The sequence below is a fragment of the Geotrypetes seraphini genome, chromosome 18, assembly GCF_902459505.1.
Source record: "Geotrypetes seraphini chromosome 18, aGeoSer1.1, whole genome shotgun sequence".
Lineage (NCBI taxonomy): Eukaryota > Metazoa > Chordata > Amphibia > Gymnophiona > Dermophiidae > Geotrypetes > Geotrypetes seraphini.
In genome coordinates, this window is record NC_047101.1 from 8,134,790 (window position 1) to 8,153,388 (window position 18,599).

The 18,599-nt window shown below is 45.1% G+C and overlaps 1 protein-coding gene across 7 annotated transcripts in view; it reads left to right on the forward strand.

Moving 5' to 3' along the window:
* Positions 1 to 18,599, forward strand: part of SEPTIN8 (septin 8) — a 78,356-nt gene that overhangs the window by 45,253 nt on the left and 14,504 nt on the right. The window contains exon 10 of one of the 7 annotated variants that reach the window (XM_033927353.1): positions 430 to 1,825. The exons of the other annotated variants lie outside the window; for them this stretch is intronic. Coding sequence (XP_033783244.1) covers positions 430 to 433 — 4 coding nt within the window. The 3' untranslated portion in view covers positions 434 to 1,825. Of the gene's footprint in view, positions 1 to 429; positions 1,826 to 18,599 lie in introns of those variants that run through there. 7 annotated transcript variants of the gene reach the window in all.

Genomic DNA, 18,599 nt, shown 5'->3' on the forward strand with positions numbered 1-18,599 from the left:
GTTAGCATCTCGCACGCGCGTTAAAGCCCTACTGCGGCTTAGTAAAAGAAGCCCTGCATCTTTAAACTGAAGAGACTACTGAAACGTTAGCATAGGAAGGCATTAACAAAAAGCTGCGTAAGGTCCTAAGGCAATACAGTGGCACGCATGTGTCCTGGCCGCTACTGACGGTGCACCCAATAAAATGGTTTTGACTTCAGAAAATGTTGCTTAGCAGTTTGAGCCGTGTACTTTTTTTTTAAAGGTTTCTCATTTTTCCTTCACTTCGAGGGCAGTAACGTATTTGAAGGTTCGCCAAATAACGTTTCATAAGTGTTGTCATTCATTTCACCAGACTTCCCTTTCAGTTTTGCTTTTGTTCTCTCCTCCCCTGCCATATCATTTAACCCTTTTGTCTTCTGTTTGTTTTGTTTCATTTTTATTTTTCAGTTAAACGCGCACAAGCTCCCATCCCAAGAGCGGACTTGCACTTTTCATGTGCGCTAAGGTGCATGAAATGCCACCATTATGAACCCGCTGTCCTAAAATGTTGCGAGTGAAAACGAGCAAGAGAGACCCTGCACCGTTTACAGAATTAACAGTGTGTTGTAATCCGTACAGGTATCGGAGTGCCCTGAACTGGTCTGAGGGATCTGCGCAGATAACACAGCCATGCATTAGGGATATTTAGTAAATGAGCTGTCATTGAAACGTGACCGCCAGAGGGTTATTTATCTTGATTCACCACTGGTTTTGAAGGATGGTATTTTCCCCGGAGGGAAGCACGCCACTCATTGTTTTGAAGATCAGCATTCCTTTTTGGTTTTGGTTTCTACTGTGCATTTAAAACAAAAAAAAATTATTTATAAGAGAATTATGGTCAGATAGTAACCATTGTCTTATGATTCCTTGACAAAATAGTTGTGCGGGGTGGTTGTTTTTTTTTTTTTTGGCTTTGTTTTGTTTTTCAGACTTGCAGAAATGCCCTCACGGTTCAATCATTAGATGTGTCCAGTAACTGAAGACAAAGCTTTAGGTCTGGATGTTAGCCTTCTGCCATTATGTCTGGTTTTTATATCAGTATCTTAAGGGTTCCCCTCTCCTGTGCGTGATGGGACAGGAGATGGGGCTAGCAGCTTTGGCTGTTGTGTTGCCGACGCTGGTTGGTGTGGCCCTTGGCACAGCTTAAAAACTGTCCTTGTAGGAGGGATGGTGCAGAGTGTATTTGGGTGATCCCATAAGGTTGGTTGGTAATCTGTCTTTCATTTGTTATGCAAGAGAGTTTGTAAAATTTAAAAAAATATATATATAATGCACTGACACCCTAATGTGGAGGCCTGTCTGTGAGCAAAGGGGCTACCTTGTTTGTGACCCTCTTTCATTGAAGAGGACGTATCGCAGCTTTTAATACAGCTTCTCTAATGGAACAACACGAAATCGGTTCTGTGGAACGTTCTGGGTCATGCATGTCCCTGCCCTGCCACGTTCACTGCGGAGCTGTTAGTGATCTGTTGGGCAGCCCTTCTCCAACCTCTTTAAAAGCAAATGTAAAGTTCAGACACAATTAAAAAAATTTTTTTTAAAAAAAAAGCAGCCTGTGAATCAATTGCTCATTAATCAATGTGATGACACCTTTAGCCCAGGTAATATCCTGTACCTCAGGAAGGCCAAAAAATGCCACAAGAAAAATTGTGCAGCGTTGAAATCTGGTCATGTTCCACTGTTTTGTTTGCACAATGTGTTGTGTGTGCATTTCTCCTCTGCCCTCCACCCCACCACCACCCAAGCTCCTTTTCCCCAGGATTTGTTTTCATGTTTCCAGAAGTCACAGGAGGGAAGGGGTAAAACGCGGACCTCACGGACCTGACGGACCTCGCGGATCTAAACCCGTACGGCCTTAAAAATCTGAGGTCGGTGTCGGTCCGTGTCCCTGCCGCTTGTAGTTTCTGTCGCTGACAGATCTTGATTGAGATTTGAGCGCTGACGGATCCGTCTCAGCATAGGGAGGGAAAAGTGTTAGGATCCGTCAGCGCTAAAAATCTCTTCCAGGTCTGTCAGAGCCAGAGACTAGTGCTGCAGCGGCAGAGCGGGAAAAGAAGTCTCCAAACTCCAGCACTAGTCTCTGGCTCTGACAGACCTGGAAGAGATTTTTAGCGCTGACGGATCCTAACACTTTTCCCTTCCTATGCTGAGACGGATCCGTCAGCGCTCAAATCTCAATCAAGATCTGTCAGCGACAGAAACTACAAGCGGCAGGGACACGGACCGACATGGACCTCAGATTTTTAAGGCCGTACGGGTTTAGATCCGCGAGGTCCGTCAGGTCCATGAAGTCCGCGTTTTACCCCTTCCCGTCACGGGAACTTCAATCCTTGGCAAAAGAGGCACTACTTCTCCTAAATCACAAATCTGGCATTTGTATTTCAAGTCAAACTCTTCCAAGTGCTTAGTTAGGATTCTCTTTCCTTGGTTGTGTGAGACACAAGTTTTTTTTATTGGGGGGATTTTTTTTAAAACTGAATTTTCATAAACACTTCAAGTTTCAAGTTTATTAGGATTTTATATACCGCCTATCAAGGTTATCTAAAAGCGGTTTTTACAATCAGGTACTCAAGCATTTTCCCTCTCTGTCCCGGCGGGCTCACAATCTATCTAACGTACCTGGGGCTATGGAGGATTAAGTGACTTGCCCAGGGTCACAAGGAACAGCGCGGGATTTGAACCCACAACCTCAGGGTGCTGAGGCTGTAGCTTCATCCACCGCGCCACACACTTCATTATCATATATATGCAATATATTTATGTGTGTATATATACAATAATGGATATATATTTTCAGACTTGAGTGCTAAAACTCATGAACATGTTTTTATTTTCTTTATTGCATAAGTGAATATTTTTGTGACGCTGAAGAAATTCCTGTTCATTACCTTTTTGTTACTGACCCCAGTGAGCATGTTTTTTTAAAGTGGAAATGGCACCTTTTTTATTTTATTTTTTTTTAATTCACGCTGGGTGATATGTTGATATTGACATTTATAGGGACAAAAATTCACAACTAATCTGAGAGGAGTCTATTAATTTTCCTTGGTTGATGTAATGGGCGCTCCATTAATATTCCTGAAGGAAGCAAGATGACTGTCCCATCCAGGATCCTTTTTGGAGGTTCTGTTTATTAAAGGCCTAACTGAAGGGGGCCACCTCTGATTTGTATTAAGAGAACTTAAGTTTCTGAGTCAGTCTAGTGGCTCGCTGCTGTGCAAAGAACCCAAATTAGTTCTCAACCCACATTTTGGGTTAAGGCTGCTGGAGGGGAGAGTGTTTTAGCCTTTGCATAATGGTGACACATTGTGGCTAGACTCGGGACACGTGTGCAGGATTCTGCAAGATGATGCAGTCTGTGGCCCCTAGCTAAGACTACTATGATTGCTGGGCTTAATGGGAAAAGGTTTATTAAATGGGAACCTCACCCATTTTATAGATCTGATTTGAATTGAATTTGGAAGGCCAACGGATCAGGATAAAGACCTGAGCTAGTCACTGATCTTGCAAGTAAAATCCCAAATATTGAGCCTCCTAAAATGTTTTGCTAGTTGCCTTACAGCGTGCATTCTGCAAAGCTAAATTAAGAAGATTCCTCAAACCCCACAATTGGTAAAACTTTTCTGACCCTCTGGAAAGCCTTTTAAGGAATAGCCCCAAGAAGAAATGAAAGTGCCACTAAAGCCAGTAGCCACGGGTACTCTCTTTAGCAGCATAGTTTTCTATCAAAATTCTCTACTGATGGTCCAAGAACTAATGTTGAGGACGAGTGCGTGTCCTGTTCACTGTTGCTTCCTAAGCTTGTAAAAAGGCTTAGGAGATGTGTTTAGAGAACCCGTGTGTGTCACTCTGTGTGGAGCTGTAGCCATGAGATCAGAATACACAAGGCAACCAGAGTGCTCTGCCTGTGTATGAGAAGGGTGTTACAAGATGGCTTCCAAATAGGTGGGTAGAGAAAGTAGGAGGATAGCCCTCTCTTTTTTAACTTGGTAGTCCTAGATACTGTACCCTAGTTAATATAGTTTATAATTTTATTATTTAGACTAGTGTTTAAGCCCGTTACATTAACGGGTGCTAGTAAAGCCTCCTTCCCTCACATGTCCACTATTTTCAGCCCCAGCTCCAAACCCATTTTTGCCCCAGCCCCCTTTTCTCACCAGGAGCATTTCCCTTCCCACTCCACTTCCCTGTGCAGTAGCAGCAGAAGCATACCCTCCCCCTCCATTTTCCTGTGCAGCAGCAGCAGCATTTCCCTCCCCCAACCCACTTCTCTGTGCAGTAGCACCTCTTCCCTGCTCCCCCTGTCCAGCAGCACCTCTTCCGTACTCCCCCTGCTCCTCTTCCCTGCTCCCCTGACCCAGCAGAACCTCTTCCCTGCTTCCCCTCACTGCCTTCCATAATTTGTCCCACCCCCACCCTCCAAAGCCAGCTTGCCTGCCTGCCAGCCATCCCCTTGTGCAGTAGAACCCTCTCCCCCACCGCCACTATCGCCGCCGTGCAGCCGACCCCACTGACCTTCCCACCGTGAGACAACCATCAAACCTACTGGCTCCAGCAGCGGCCGCATCACACTAAAGACTCTGCTTCGCGGCCTTCCCATGCTCTGATTTCAACTCTGCCGCATCTCTGATGACATCATCAGAGACGCCAGCAGAGGAAATCAGAGCATGGGAAGGCTGCGAAGCAGAGTCTTTAGTGTGATGTGGCCGCTGCTGGAGCCGGGAGGTTTGTGTGTCTCGTGGTGGAAGGGTCAATGGGGGTTCATGTGTGCCAGGAAAAGGTGCACGGGGGAGGGGGACGATGACAGCGGCTTGAGGGAGTAGAAGCACGCACACGCACTCTTGCTGGCGGGGCCCTACAGCTCCCTGGGGGTCCTATAAAGTTGATACACTTCCGTCTCACCACACAATTGTTTCCCATGTACTCACCTTTATAGGACCCCTGAAGAAGACTTTTTATCGAAACGTGGACCATGTTGGGTCCTGTATCCCTAGCGGACTAGGTCCTTTAAGGCTCTTATGTGGATGATTTACTTTTATGTGGATGAAATTATTTTATGTGGATGATTTCAGTGGACCTTTGGAACTTTGACACTTTCAAATAAAGTCCATTTAGGAACATCGTCACTCCACAGAGTTTTTTTTTTAGTTTTCTCTGGATTTTCTTCTTTGTGGATATTTAGGGGTCAATTCCTTTTGTTTTTTTTTGTTTCCAATAAACAGAAAAGCATAGCTACAGGATGTGATCTTTGCACCAAAAGTGAATATTAGTTATTTTTATCAAAATAACATGGACAACTATTTATTTGCTGATTTTCAATTTAATGACGTATTAAAAATTTTTTTTATTATTATTATAGTAAATTCTTGTTTGGTGTTCCCTGGCCTGGAGCACTTGGGCTATTAGTCCTGATGATCTACCAGCAGTGGGCCTTACAGCTTCCCAAACTGCCCACCTGGATGGGTCGATTTGAGCTCTCCAGCTTGTAAATCCCCAGGTTCTGGGTGTGAATTGTGACCAAAAATTCCAAAGCTAAGAGGCAGCAGAACTTGCTAACCTAGATTTATGTAGAAATGTGCATCTGAGCCCTGGGCCTGCCTCTGGTTTTTTTTTTAAACATTATAAGGAAGATGAGACTCTCAATTAAGGGAAAAAAATGCAATTTAGTTATCATATTGCATAGCTCAGGTGTTTTTATTGAACTTTAATAGGAATAAATAAGAGAAAACATGATACAGTGTTATAAAAAAAAAAAATGTCTAGGTGTTGGAAAAAACATCACAGAACTGACTGTATATTCAGGTATATTTAACACAGGAAGTGTTTTTTTTTTTTTCATATAGTAGTGTTAAATAACATTTAAGCAATTATTTACTGAGTTCTGACTATAAATATTAAGGCTGTGCCTCTTTAAACATAAATATATATGGTAAAGGGTGAATGGAAGCAGCAGGTAGTTAATTTCTTAGGGACCATAAGAAAGGAAGGTGGCAGGAAGTCGTTTTTTGTTTATTTTTCCTGCGTACTTGACTGTATTTTGGGATTTTTTTTTAAATAGCTGAGACCAAATCATTTTTGTGGTGTGAGATAAGCTTGACTTTGCCTTTTGTCTAACTGATAACCAAAGTGTGACCTGAATCGCCAAAGAAAGCCAACATTGTTACACTAGAATTATACATAAGACATTTCTTAGGGGCCTAGTTATCAACGTGGGCTAAAATTAGGCTGTACTGTTTTACCACAGGTCCCATTTTATTTAATGAGACCTGGTTACTGCTAATTGAGGTCCACAGTAGCCCATAATGTAATTCCCCCCACCCCACCCCCAATTTAAAGGACAAAGAAATGTCTGTAGAAATCGAAATCACTGCTATATATATGTGAGTCAAGTACATATCAGTCGAGGCATTGTGACATCACTGATGAGGTTGGCTCTTATTGGTGGAATGAGGCATTATGATGTCACAATCTCAACTGTGGTTCCCAGAGATTGAAACTGTTCACACTAAGGGGGAAACATACCATGTTTCCGTGAAAATAAGACACTGTCTTATTTAAATTTTGGGCCAAAAATCCCACTAGGTCTTATTTTCGGGTAGAGCTTATTTTTTTCATGTACATGATAAACTCTCCCTTCCTCCCAATTCTTCCTCTTTCCTTTCTTTCCCCCAAGTGCAACGTCTTTCCTCCCCTCTTACCTATCCCCTTGTGCCTTCCCTCTGCAGCATCTTTCTATCCCTCCATCTCTCCCATCCCTCTGTGCAGCCGAACCCTTGCCCAGCTTCCATCCTTCCCTCTCTCCCATCCCTTGTGCAGCAGAACCCTTGAGCACCCGCCGCACAGCTGAACCCCCGCTGACCCTCCATCCTTCCCTCCCAACCGAACCCCGCCGACTTCAACCATAAATACCTTCTGGCAGAGCTGCGTCGGGCCAGCAGCACTCTAAACAGGCTGCTTTGGGCCTTCTGTGTGCCGCGTTACTGATGACATCATCAGTGACGCGGCGGAGGGAATTCCCCAGCGAGAAGGCCATGAAGCAGCTGGTTTAGAGTGCCGCCGGCCCGACACAGCTCCACTGGAAGGGGTTCGGTCGGGGAGGGAAGGATGGAGGGTCAGCGGGGGTTCTGCAGCGGGGCAGGGGGGACGCACAGCTGCCGACAGCTTATTTTCGGGGGTAGGGCTTATATTAAGACCTACCCTGAAAATCATGCTAGGGCTTATTTTCGGGGAAACACGGTATCAATGTGGGCTACTATTGAGATGGGTCATTTTACCCCAGGCGAACCGCTTTGATTGTAACCACACAGAAACGGCAGCACATCGGGTCCTTCCCCTTTACCCTTTGTGCAATGAGAACTAGTTACTAATAACTGGGGTTGACAGTAAAATAGCCCACGTTGATAAGTCCCCCCCCCTCAATCTGTTGGTAAACTGAGGGGAAGTGGTTTAGTAAATGCAAAATAAAGAAAGAAATAAAATTGGTACTGCTTTTATATTTTATGTTGTCTTGCTATGTTTTTTGTTTGGTTCCACTTAAGGTGAAGAGTTACTTGGGGCAAATACTTAAGGACCGTCACCAACTTTTTTTTTGCTTGACAATCAAGCACCTGGAAATAGTGCAAGTTTCTTTTAACAAAACAATGTATTTGGCTTGTTAAACAATGGCTTGGGGGAGGGAGGGGAAGAGTTAATCTAGGAAAGCAGATTCCTGTCTGGGTCAGATCTTCACAATGTATTTTTCCCCCTTGGCACTAAATCAGAGAATTTTTGCTTAGATTGGGCTCCTTAGTACTGTAGTTGACATGTGAAGGCAGTTAGTTCTTCAAGAGGTTGAGGGGCTGGAAGAGTTGACGTACAGTGAGAGATTGGAGAAACTGGGCCTCTTCTCCCTTGAAAAGAGGAGACTGAGAGGGAACATGATCGAAACATTCAAGATAATGAAGGGAATAAACTTAGTAGATAGAGACAGGTTGTTCACCCTCTCCAAGGTAGGGAGAACGAGAGGGCACTCTCTAAAGTTAAAAGGGGCTAGATTCCGTAGAAACGTAAGGAAGTTCTTCTTCACCCAGAGAGTGGTGAAAAATTGGAACATTCTTCCAGAGGCTGTCATAGGGGAAAACACCCTCCAGGGATTCAAGACAAAGTAGATAAAGACAGGTTGTTCAACCTCTCCAAGGTAGGGAGAATGAGAGGGCACTCTCTAAAGCTCAAAGGGGATAGATTCCGTACAAACGTAAGGAAGTTCTTCTTTACTCAGAGAGTGGTGGAAAACTGTAACGCTCTTCCGGAGGCTGTTATAGGGGAAAACACCCTTCAGGGATTCAAGACAAAGTTGAACAGGTTCCTGCTAAACTGGAACATACGCAGGTGAGGCTGGACTCATTTAGAGCACTGGTCTTTGACCTAGGGGCCGCCACGTGAGTGGACTGCTGGACAGGATGGGACCACTGGTCTGACCCAGCAGCGGCAATTCTTATGTTCTTAGGTGCCTATCTGGAACCTTTTCTATATTTTATATATATATATATATTTTTTTTTTAAAAAAGCCTGCTTTCCTTTGTAGAATACTAGTGTAACTGAGCACATGCATATATGCTTTGGTGCAAGCACTTATGCCAGTCGTAGAGCCTAGCCAGGGAGCTAAGAACGCAAGAGCTGCTGTACTGGGACAGACCCAAGGAAGGGGTCCATCAAGCCTGTTTCCAGCAGTGGCCAACCCAGGTCCCAAGTACCTGACAAGATCCCAAAGAGTGAAACAGATTTTATACTGCTTATCCTAGGAATAACTGCGGTTTACAGAATTAAGAAGTGGTTTTCCACAAGTACATCTTAATAATAGTTTATGGACTTTTAGGAAATTATCAAAACCTTTTTTAAACCCTGCAAAGCTAACCGCTTTCATCACATTCTCTGGCAACGAATTACAGAGTTTAATTACATGTTGAGTGAACAAATATTTTCTGAGTGGTGCAGAACGGATAGAAGTGGATCAATTTATTTATTTTTTTTTCCTGCATCAAGATTTACAAAGACTAGGGGGCACTAAATGAAGTTACAGAGTAATACTTTTAAAAATAATAGGAGGAACTATTTTTTTCACTCAGAGAATCGTTACGCTCTGGAACGCGTCACCAGAGGATGTGGTAAGAGCAACTAATGCAGCTGGTTTAAAAAAAAAAAAGGTTTGGACAAGTTCCTGGAGGAAAAATCCATAGTCTGCTGTCAAGACAGACATGGGACTGTAGCATGGAATGCTGCTACTATTTGGGTTTTTGCCAGATACTTCTGACTTGGATTGGCCTCCGTGAAGACGGGATACCGGGCTAAATGAACCATTGGTCTGACCCAGTAAGGCTATTCGTATGTTCTTACAAGTATTTTTGGAAAGCGTAAACAAGCAACTCGTGCCTATCATATCTCCCCTGAGCCGTCTCTTCTCCAAGCGGAAGAGCCCTAGCCACTTTAGTCTTTCTTTATAGGGAAGTTGTCCCATCCCTTTTATCATTTTTGTTGTTCTTTTCTGAACCTTTTCTAACTCCATTATATCTTGTTTTTGAGATGCAGTGACGGGAATTGCACAGCATTCGAGGTGCGGCCGCCCCATGGAGCAATGCAAGGACATTATAACATTCTCATCTTTGCTTGCCATTCTCTTAAGTTTGCCCCTCACCCAGGCTATGCCCAAATTCTGCTCCTATTAACACCCATCTTCTTGTAGTATTTTATTGACCACCTTTTCAATTTACCCAAGATAGTATACAGCCGGATTAATGTGCACTTCCGCTTTATCCTCTCAGCCTACAGCACCTGCTTTTTCCAGTCGGTCTCCCATCCAGGCACTAGTCAGTCCCGACCCTGCTTAGCTTCCGGTAATAAGAGGTGGCCAGACTTTAAGCTAAATAGACCATAAATTTGGAGCTGCAAAGTAAAACCCTTTATTTCGAGTAGACTCCCATTGCAAAGGAATGCTAACTGACCTCCTTACCGTACATTTCAGTACAGCTTGTGGCCATCTTTATTGAACGCATTAACGCTGGCCCTAGATTTTGAGCATCGGCCTCTAGCAGCATCAGATATTGGAAATTGAATTGGATTTGACTGGGGCAAAGCAATTATTATGGCCAGGTGTCTTCCCCACCCCACCTCCACTGCCCTCTGTCAGGTTCCCTCTGCCAGCACAGAGCTCTCTAAAAGCAAAAGTTGGGGTTGGGGGGGGGGGGAGGTTGTCCGCAGTCATGTGCCAGATACAGATTGTGAAGATCTTAAATGTACTCCACTGGTCAGCGATTTGCTGGGGATTGTTATAGGATGACCAATGTTAAACACTTACCCTTGATTTCATTTTGTTCTGCTTGATATCACCTGAATTTTCATTCATTTTGTACTGCTTTTCCTTTTATTAAACCTCACGTTTATTTTGAGTTTTGTGGTGTCTTTTTTTTTTTTTTTTTAACTTTTTTGTTATTCATTACTTCAAGCACAGAACCCGATGTTTAAATATTTGCAGTAAAAAAAACTGCAGTGTCTCTACCTCACTCTTAAACAGTTTGGAACCCAGTCTCGGCCCAGTCTTCAGGATACACCCTACCAGTCAGGGTTTTGGGATATTCAAAACCAATGTGCAAGAGAAAAATTTGCATGCACTACCTCCACTGCATGTGTCTCTCGCCTGCATACAGGGGAAAATGCTTGATTACCTGAATAAATTCATGTAAACCGTTCTGAGCTCTACTGAAAACCTGACTGACTTAGGTGTGTGTCCTAAGGACTGGACTGAGAGCCCCCGGACTGGAGCCATCTTCTCAGTTACACTCTGTAACTGAGTAGCTGTGCTATAAACACTCCAGGTTGTGCACTTTTTTAATAGAGTACTGGATGGATTATGCCACCGAGTTGTGCACTAACTCAATGGCAGCGAGGAATCCACCCCGTGATATTTCATGGCTAGGGTTACCAGGCATTCGGAAAAACCCGGGCATGCCATCTTTTTAGAGGACTGGGTGCCTGGATGGACTTTCCAAAACCCAGTAGTTTGGATTTCGGAAAGCCCCTGGCCTCGTCTGGAGGGCCTCTTGAGCAAGCGCAGATGATGCCACATGGCATCCGTACACGCTTGGCAACCCTCCAGATGCGGCCCGGAGGTCGAAAGCCAAAGACGAGGTTTGCGGGATGGGGCTAGAGGCAGAACGGGGCAGGGTTAGGAGCAGAATGACAAAAAAATCCGGTAAGCCTATTTGTGGCAAAGTACGGGAGTGGTATGCCTTTTGCCTTCTCCTGCGCAGTATGTGGCTCTACGGTGTCACTGTTGCTCAATATGGGGGTCCCTTGGTTCATAGACAAAATTGCGTGAGACAACTGAGCGCAGACAACTGAGCGCAAGGTTGACGGCGCGCCGAAGAAAAGCACTATTTTAAAGGGTTCCGACGGGGGGTGTTGGTGGGGACCCCCCTACTTTACTTAACAGACATCGCGCTGGCGTTGTGGGAGGTTTGGGGGTTGTAACCCCCCTCATTATACTTGAAACCAAACTTTTTGCCTGTTTTTTAGGGAAAAAGTTCAGTTTTAAGTATAATGTTGGGGGTTACAACCCCCCAAACCCCCCACAATGGCAGCGCAATGTCTGTTAAGTAAAGTGGGGGGGTTCCCCCCAACACCCCCTGTCGGAGCCCTTTAAAATAGTGCTTTTCTTCGGCACGCCGTCAATCTTGCGCTCAGTTGTCGGCGTGCCGTTGTCTCGCGCGATTTAGTCCCGTCACCGGGTCCCTCGGCCTACAGCATCTGGTATTCCCGGGTTCTAACCAAAGGCCTGTATTCTATAAACGGTGCTTAACTTAAGTAAAAAATGCCATTTACAAATTATTAAAACCATTTCTTTTTTAAATGTAGGCGCCTAGAAAAACTGCTCCTGAATCGTGGCTATGAAGGCATTTTATGATGCCTTACGCCACCAAAGGTGTGGCTAACGCTGGAAGTGGCATTAAGCATCGTAAAGTGCCGCAATTCACGTGAAAGATGGGCGCTGGAAATGTAGGACCTTTAAAACCCTGGCTTATGTTTCCAGCGTGATTCTAGAAACGGCGCTGTTGTGTGATTGACACACGATCAGTGGCTGAGTTTAGGTGGTTGATGGCCACTGGTGCTGTTTATAGAGTCCGGCCCTTAGCGATAACTCCCATGCCAAACTGGGGGTACACGAAAGTACACCGACTGAAATCTGGTATAAATCTGGTATAAGTAAGGGTAGGAGGTGCCCCCCACCCCGCAGCCTCCTCTCCGTGCCCCCACTCCTTTCGCACTCCCCGCTCCCATTCAACACTTGCACTCTCCTTCCCCCCGTCCGTCTTAATCTTCACCAACGCGAGTGGATTCTGCAAGCATGCTCCTCACGCCAGCGTTGGATTTCCCTCTGATGTCACTTCCTGGCCCTGTGACCCGGAAGTGATTCAGAGGGGAACCCGGTTGGCACGAGCAACAGGCATAAGCTGCTTGCGCTGGCAAAGATAATATGGAGGTAAGGGGTAGGGAGAGGGATGGCGCAAGCGGGGTGTGGTAGGGTGAGGTCCCAATGACGCCCATGGCGGTCCGCATCCCACGCACCCCCTTGTTACACCACTGCGCATACCTTCAGCAAATGCGCCCGCTCACCCATGGCAGTACCCCTTTCGAGTTGCGAGCTATGCTTTGCACACGGATCTTTTTAGAACAGTTTCACAAAAATCCAAATGGTTGATTAATGCCAATAATCGTTAGCACTCACTAATTTGCATTAATTGGCTCATTAGCTATTCTAATTGCACATGCATCTCAGGATAGCATGCAAGTAAGTTTGCGCCATGTTCGTTTATAAGCACACTTGGATATTTAGGGTGTGAAAAGTGCTTATATATATATATACGGTATATTCATTCAGAGTTTGAGATTAACTTCTGTAGTAATGCTGAGGCAGCGCACATGTAAAAATTTGACCCACTGGAATATTGGCACAAAGACATTTTGGATGAAAACTTCTATTATAAGATATTTTGATATCTCTCCTTCAGTTACATAGAGAATGACATTGTGACAGAATTCATCACTGTTCCTGTCCCGTGGATCACCACGGGAAACCATCCTGTGTCATTCTTTAGTGTCTACGTCAACCTCAGTCCTTCTCCACCAGCATTCTTCAATGCAAGGCTTGAGGGTCAGTGGCTGGGTCCATTCAGACTCTGATTCTTATGTGAGCCAAGTATAGGATAATGAAGCCATTGTGACATCACTGATGAGGTTGGCTCATAGGCATTGGTGGAATAAGGCATTATGGCATCACAATATCTGCTGTGGCTCTCAACCTCAGTCCTTCACCAGCATTCTTCAATGCAAGGCTTGAGGGTCAGTGGCTGGGTCCATTCAGACTCTGATTCTTATGTGAGCCAAGTATAGGATAATGAAGCCATTGTGACATCACTGATGAGGTTGGCTCATAGGCATTGGTGGAATAAGGCATTATGGCATCACAATATCTGCTGTGGCTCTCAACCTCAGTCCTTCACCAGCATTCTTCAATGCAAGGCTTGAGGGTCAGTGGCTGGGTCCATTCAGACTCTGATTCTTATGTGAGCCAAGTATAGGATAATGAAGCCATTGTGACATCACTGATGAGGTTGGCTCATAGGCATTGGTGGAATAAGGCATTATGACATCACAATATCTGCTGTGGCTCTCAACCTCAGTCCTTCACCAGCATTCTTCAATGCAAGGCTTGAGGGTCAGTGGCTGGGTCCATTCAGACTCTGATTCTTATGTGAGCCAAGTATAGGATAATGAAGCCATTGTGACATCACTGATGAGGTTGGCTCATAGGCATTGGTGGAATAAGGCATTATGGCATCACAATATCTGCTGTGGCTCTCAACCTCAGTCCTTCACCAGCATTCTTCAATGCAAGGCTTGAGGGTCAGTGGCTGGGTCCATTCAGACTCTGATTCTTATGTGAGCCAAGTATAGGATAATGAAGCCATTGTGACATCACTGATGAGGTTGGCTCATAGGCATTGGTGGAATAAGGCATTATGACATCACAATATCTGCTGTGGCTCTCAACCTCAGTCCTTCACCAGCATTCTTCAATGCAAGGCTTGAGGGTCAGTGGCTGGGTCCATTCAGACTCTGATTCTTATGTGAGCCAAGTATAGGATAATGAAGCCATTGTGACATCACTGATGAGGTTGGCTCATAGGCATTGGTGGAATAAGGCATTATGACATCACAATATCTGCTGTGGCTCTCAACCTCAGTCCTTCACCAGCATTCTTCAATGCAAGGCTTGAGGGTCAGTGGCTGGGTCCATTCAGACTCTGATTCTTATGTGAGCCAAGTATAGGATAATGAAGCCATTGTGACATCACTGATGAGGTTGGCTCATAGGCATTGGTGGAATAAGGCATTATGACATCACAATATCTGCTGTGGCTCTCAACCTCAGTCCTTCTCCACCAGCATTCTTCAATGCAAGGCTTGAGGGTCAGTGGCTGGGTCCATTCAGACTCTGATTCTTATGTGAGCCAAGTATAGGATAATGAAGCCATTGTGACATCACTGATGAGGTTGGCTCATAGGCATTGGTGGAATAAGGCATTATGACATCACAATATCTGCTGTGGCTCTCAACCTCAGTCCTTCTCCACCAGCATTCTTCAATGCAAGGCTTGAGGGTCAGTGGCTGGGTCCATTCAGACTCTGATTCTTATGTGAGCCAAGTATAGGATAATGAAGCCATTGTGACATCACTGATGAGGTTGGCTCATAGGCATTGGTGGAATAAGGCATTATGGCATCACAATATCTGCTGTGGCTCTCAACCTCAGTCCTTCACCAGCATTCTTCAATGCAAGGCTTGAGGGTCAGTGGCTGGGTCCATTCAGACTCTGATTCTTATGTGAGCCAAGTATAGGATAATGAAGCCATTGTGACATCACTGATGAGGTTGGCTCATAGGCATTGGTGGAATAAGGCATTATGGCATCACAATATCTGCTGTGGCTCTCAACCTCAGTCCTTCACCAGCATTCTTCAATGCAAGGCTTGAGGGTCAGTGGCTGGGTCCATTCAGACTCTGATTCTTATGTGAGCCAAGTATAGGATAATGAAGCCATTGTGACATCACTGATGAGGTTGGCTCATAGGCATTGGTGGAATAAGGCATTATGGCATCACAATATCTGCTGTGGCTCTCAACCTCAGTCCTTCACCAGCATTCTTCAATGCAAGGCTTGAGGGTCAGTGGCTGGGTCCATTCAGACTCTGATTCTTATGTGAGCCAAGTATAGGATAATGAAGCCATTGTGACATCACTGATGAGGTTGGCTCATAGGCATTGGTGGAATAAGGCATTATGGCATCACAATATCTGCTGTGGCTCTCAACCTCAGTCCTTCACCAGCATTCTTCAATGCAAGGCTTGAGGGTCAGTGGCTGGGTCCATTCAGACTCTGATTCTTATGTGAGCCAAGTATAGGATAATGAAGCCATTGTGACATCACTGATGAGGTTGGCTCATAGGCATTGGTGGAATAAGGCATTATGACATCACAATATCTGCTGTGGCTCTCAACCTCAGTCCTTCACCAGCATTCTTCAATGCAAGGCTTGAGGGTCAGTGGCTGGGTCCATTCAGACTCTGATTCTTATGTGAGCCAAGTATAGGATAATGAAGCCATTGTGACATCACTGATGAGGTTGGCTCATAGGCATTGGTGGAATAAGGCATTATGACATCACAATATCTGCTGTGGCTCTCAACCTCAGTCCTTCTCCACCAGCATTCTTCAATGCAAGGCTTGAGGGTCAGTGGCTGGGTCCATTCAGACTCTGATTCTTATGTGAGCCAAGTATAGGATAATGAAGCCATTGTGACATCACTGATGAGGTTGGCTCATAGGCATTGGTGGAATAAGGCATTATGACATCACAATATCTGCTGTGGCTCTCAACCTCAGTCCTTCACCAGCATTCTTCAATGCAAGGCTTGAGGGTCAGTGGCTGGGTCCATTCAGACTCTGATTCTTATGTGAGCCAAGTATAGGATAATGAAGCCATTGTGACATCACTGATGAGGTTGGCTCATAGGCATTGGTGGAATAAGGCATTATGACATCACAATATCTGCTGTGGCTCTCAACCTCAGTCCTTCACCAGCATTCTTCAATGCAAGGCTTGAGGGTCAGTGGCTGGGTCCATTCAGACTCTGATTCTTATGTGAGCCAAGTATAGGATAATGAAGCCATTGTGACATCACTGATGAGGTTGGCTCATAGGCATTGGTGGAATAAGGCATTATGACATTACAATATCTGCTGTGGCTCTCAACCTCAGTCCTTCACCAGCATTCTTCAATGCAAGGCTTGAGGGTTAGTGGCTGGGTCCATTCAGACTCTGATTCTTATGTGAGCCAAGTATAGGATAATGAAGCCATTGTGACATCACTGATGAGGTTGGCTCATAGGCATTGGTGGAATAAGGCATTATGACATCACAATATCTGCTGTGGCTCTCAACCTCAGTCCTTCTCCACCAGCATTCTTCAATGCAAGGCTTGAGGGTCAGTGGCTGGGTCCATTCAGACTCTGATTCTTATGTGAGCCAAGTATAGGATAATGAAGCCATTGTGACATCACTGATGAGGTTGGCTCATAGGCATTGGTGGAATAAGGCATTATGACATCACAATATCTGCTGTGGCTCTCAACCTCAGTCCTTCTCCACCAGCATTCTTCAATGCAAGGCTTGAGGGTCAGTGGCTGGGTCCATTCAGACTCTGATTCTTATGTGAGCCAAGTATAGGATAATGAAGCCATTGTGACATCACTGATGAGGTTGGCTCATAGGCATTGGTGGAATAAGGCATTATGGCATCACAATATCTGCTGTGGCTCTCAACCTCAGTCCTTCACCAGCATTCTTCAATGCAAGGCTTGAGGGTCAGTGGCTGGGTCCATTCAGACTCTGATTCTTATGTGAGCCAAGTATAGGATAATGAAGCCATTGTGACATCACTGATGAGGTTGGCTCATAGGCATTGGTAGAATAAGGCATTATGACATCACAATATCTGCTGTGGCTCTCAACCTCAGTCCTTCACCAGCATTCTTCAATGCAAGGCTTGAGGGTCAGTGGCTGGGTCCATTCAGACTCTGATTCTTATGTGAGCCAAGTATAGGATAATGAAGCCATTGTGACATCACTGATGAGGTTGGCTCATAGGCATTGGTGGAATAAGGCATTATGACATCACAATATCTGCTGTGGCTCTCAACCTCAGTCCTTCTCCACCAGCATTCTTCAATGCAAGGCTTGAGGGTCAGTGGCTGGGTCCATTCAGACTCTGATTCTTATGTGAGCCAAGTATAGGATAATGAAGCCATTGTGACATCACTGATGAGGTTGGCTCATAGGCATTGGTGGAATAAGGCATTATGACATCACAATATCTGCTGTGGCTCTCAACCTCAGTCCTTCACCAGCATTCTTCAATGCAAGGCTTGAGGGTCAGTGGCTGGGTCCATTCAGACTCTGATTCTTATGTGAGCCAAGTATAGGATAATGAAGCCATTGTGACATCACTGATGAGGTTGGCTCATAGGCATTGGTGGAATAAGGCATTATGACATCACAATATCTGCTGTGGCTCTCAACCTCAGTCCTTCTTAGTCTGATTCTTCCCTCTCTCTTTAAAGAATGACATGGGGGTGGTTTCCCATGCTTATCCACGGGGATGTCATATTTGAAATGTGTATCCTGCTAGAGCTGATAGACAGTGAGCGTGAACTAGGGCCTAACGGAAAGAGGAAATGCCTTTTCTGTTTATTTTGTATACACCACAGCACCAGCGTGGGGTTGGAGAGGGCAAAGTGGGATGGGACGGATAAAGAGACTACAAAATAAACCCACCAGGATGTTTGAAAAATAATGCTCGATTGGGCAGGCTAAAGCAAATTGAAAACAATCGATTCAGTAGGAAAAATCAAATTGAAAAAATTTTTCCCTGAATTGGACAGGTAGAGAATGACATGGGGACAAATTTTTTCCCATCCCTGCAGAAACTCAAATTCCCTATCCTGTCCCCACGAGTATTGTCGCTGTCCCTGTTCCTGCTCCATTCCTGTAAGCTCTGCCTCAACCCTACAAACCTTGAATACTTATGATTTTAAAGTGTTTGAGGCTTGTGCAGACGAGGGCGGAATGACGCATTATGACATTACAATCTGAGCTCTAGATAGATTCCATACAAATGTAAGGAAGTTCTTCTTCACCCAGAGAGTGGTGGCAAACTGGAACGCTCTTCCGGAGGCTGTTATAGGGGAAAGCACCCTCCAGGGATTCAAGACAAAGACAAGTTCCTGCTGAACCGGAATGTACGCAGGTAGGGCTGATTTCAGTTAGGGCACTGGTCTTTGACCTTGGGGTGGCCACGGGAGCAGACTTTGGGGCATGATAGACCACTGGTCTGACCCAGCAGCGGCAATTCTTATGTTCTTATGTTGCTACTTATGATTTTAAAGCGTTTGAGGCTTGTGCAGGTGAGGACGGAGCTTAGGCAT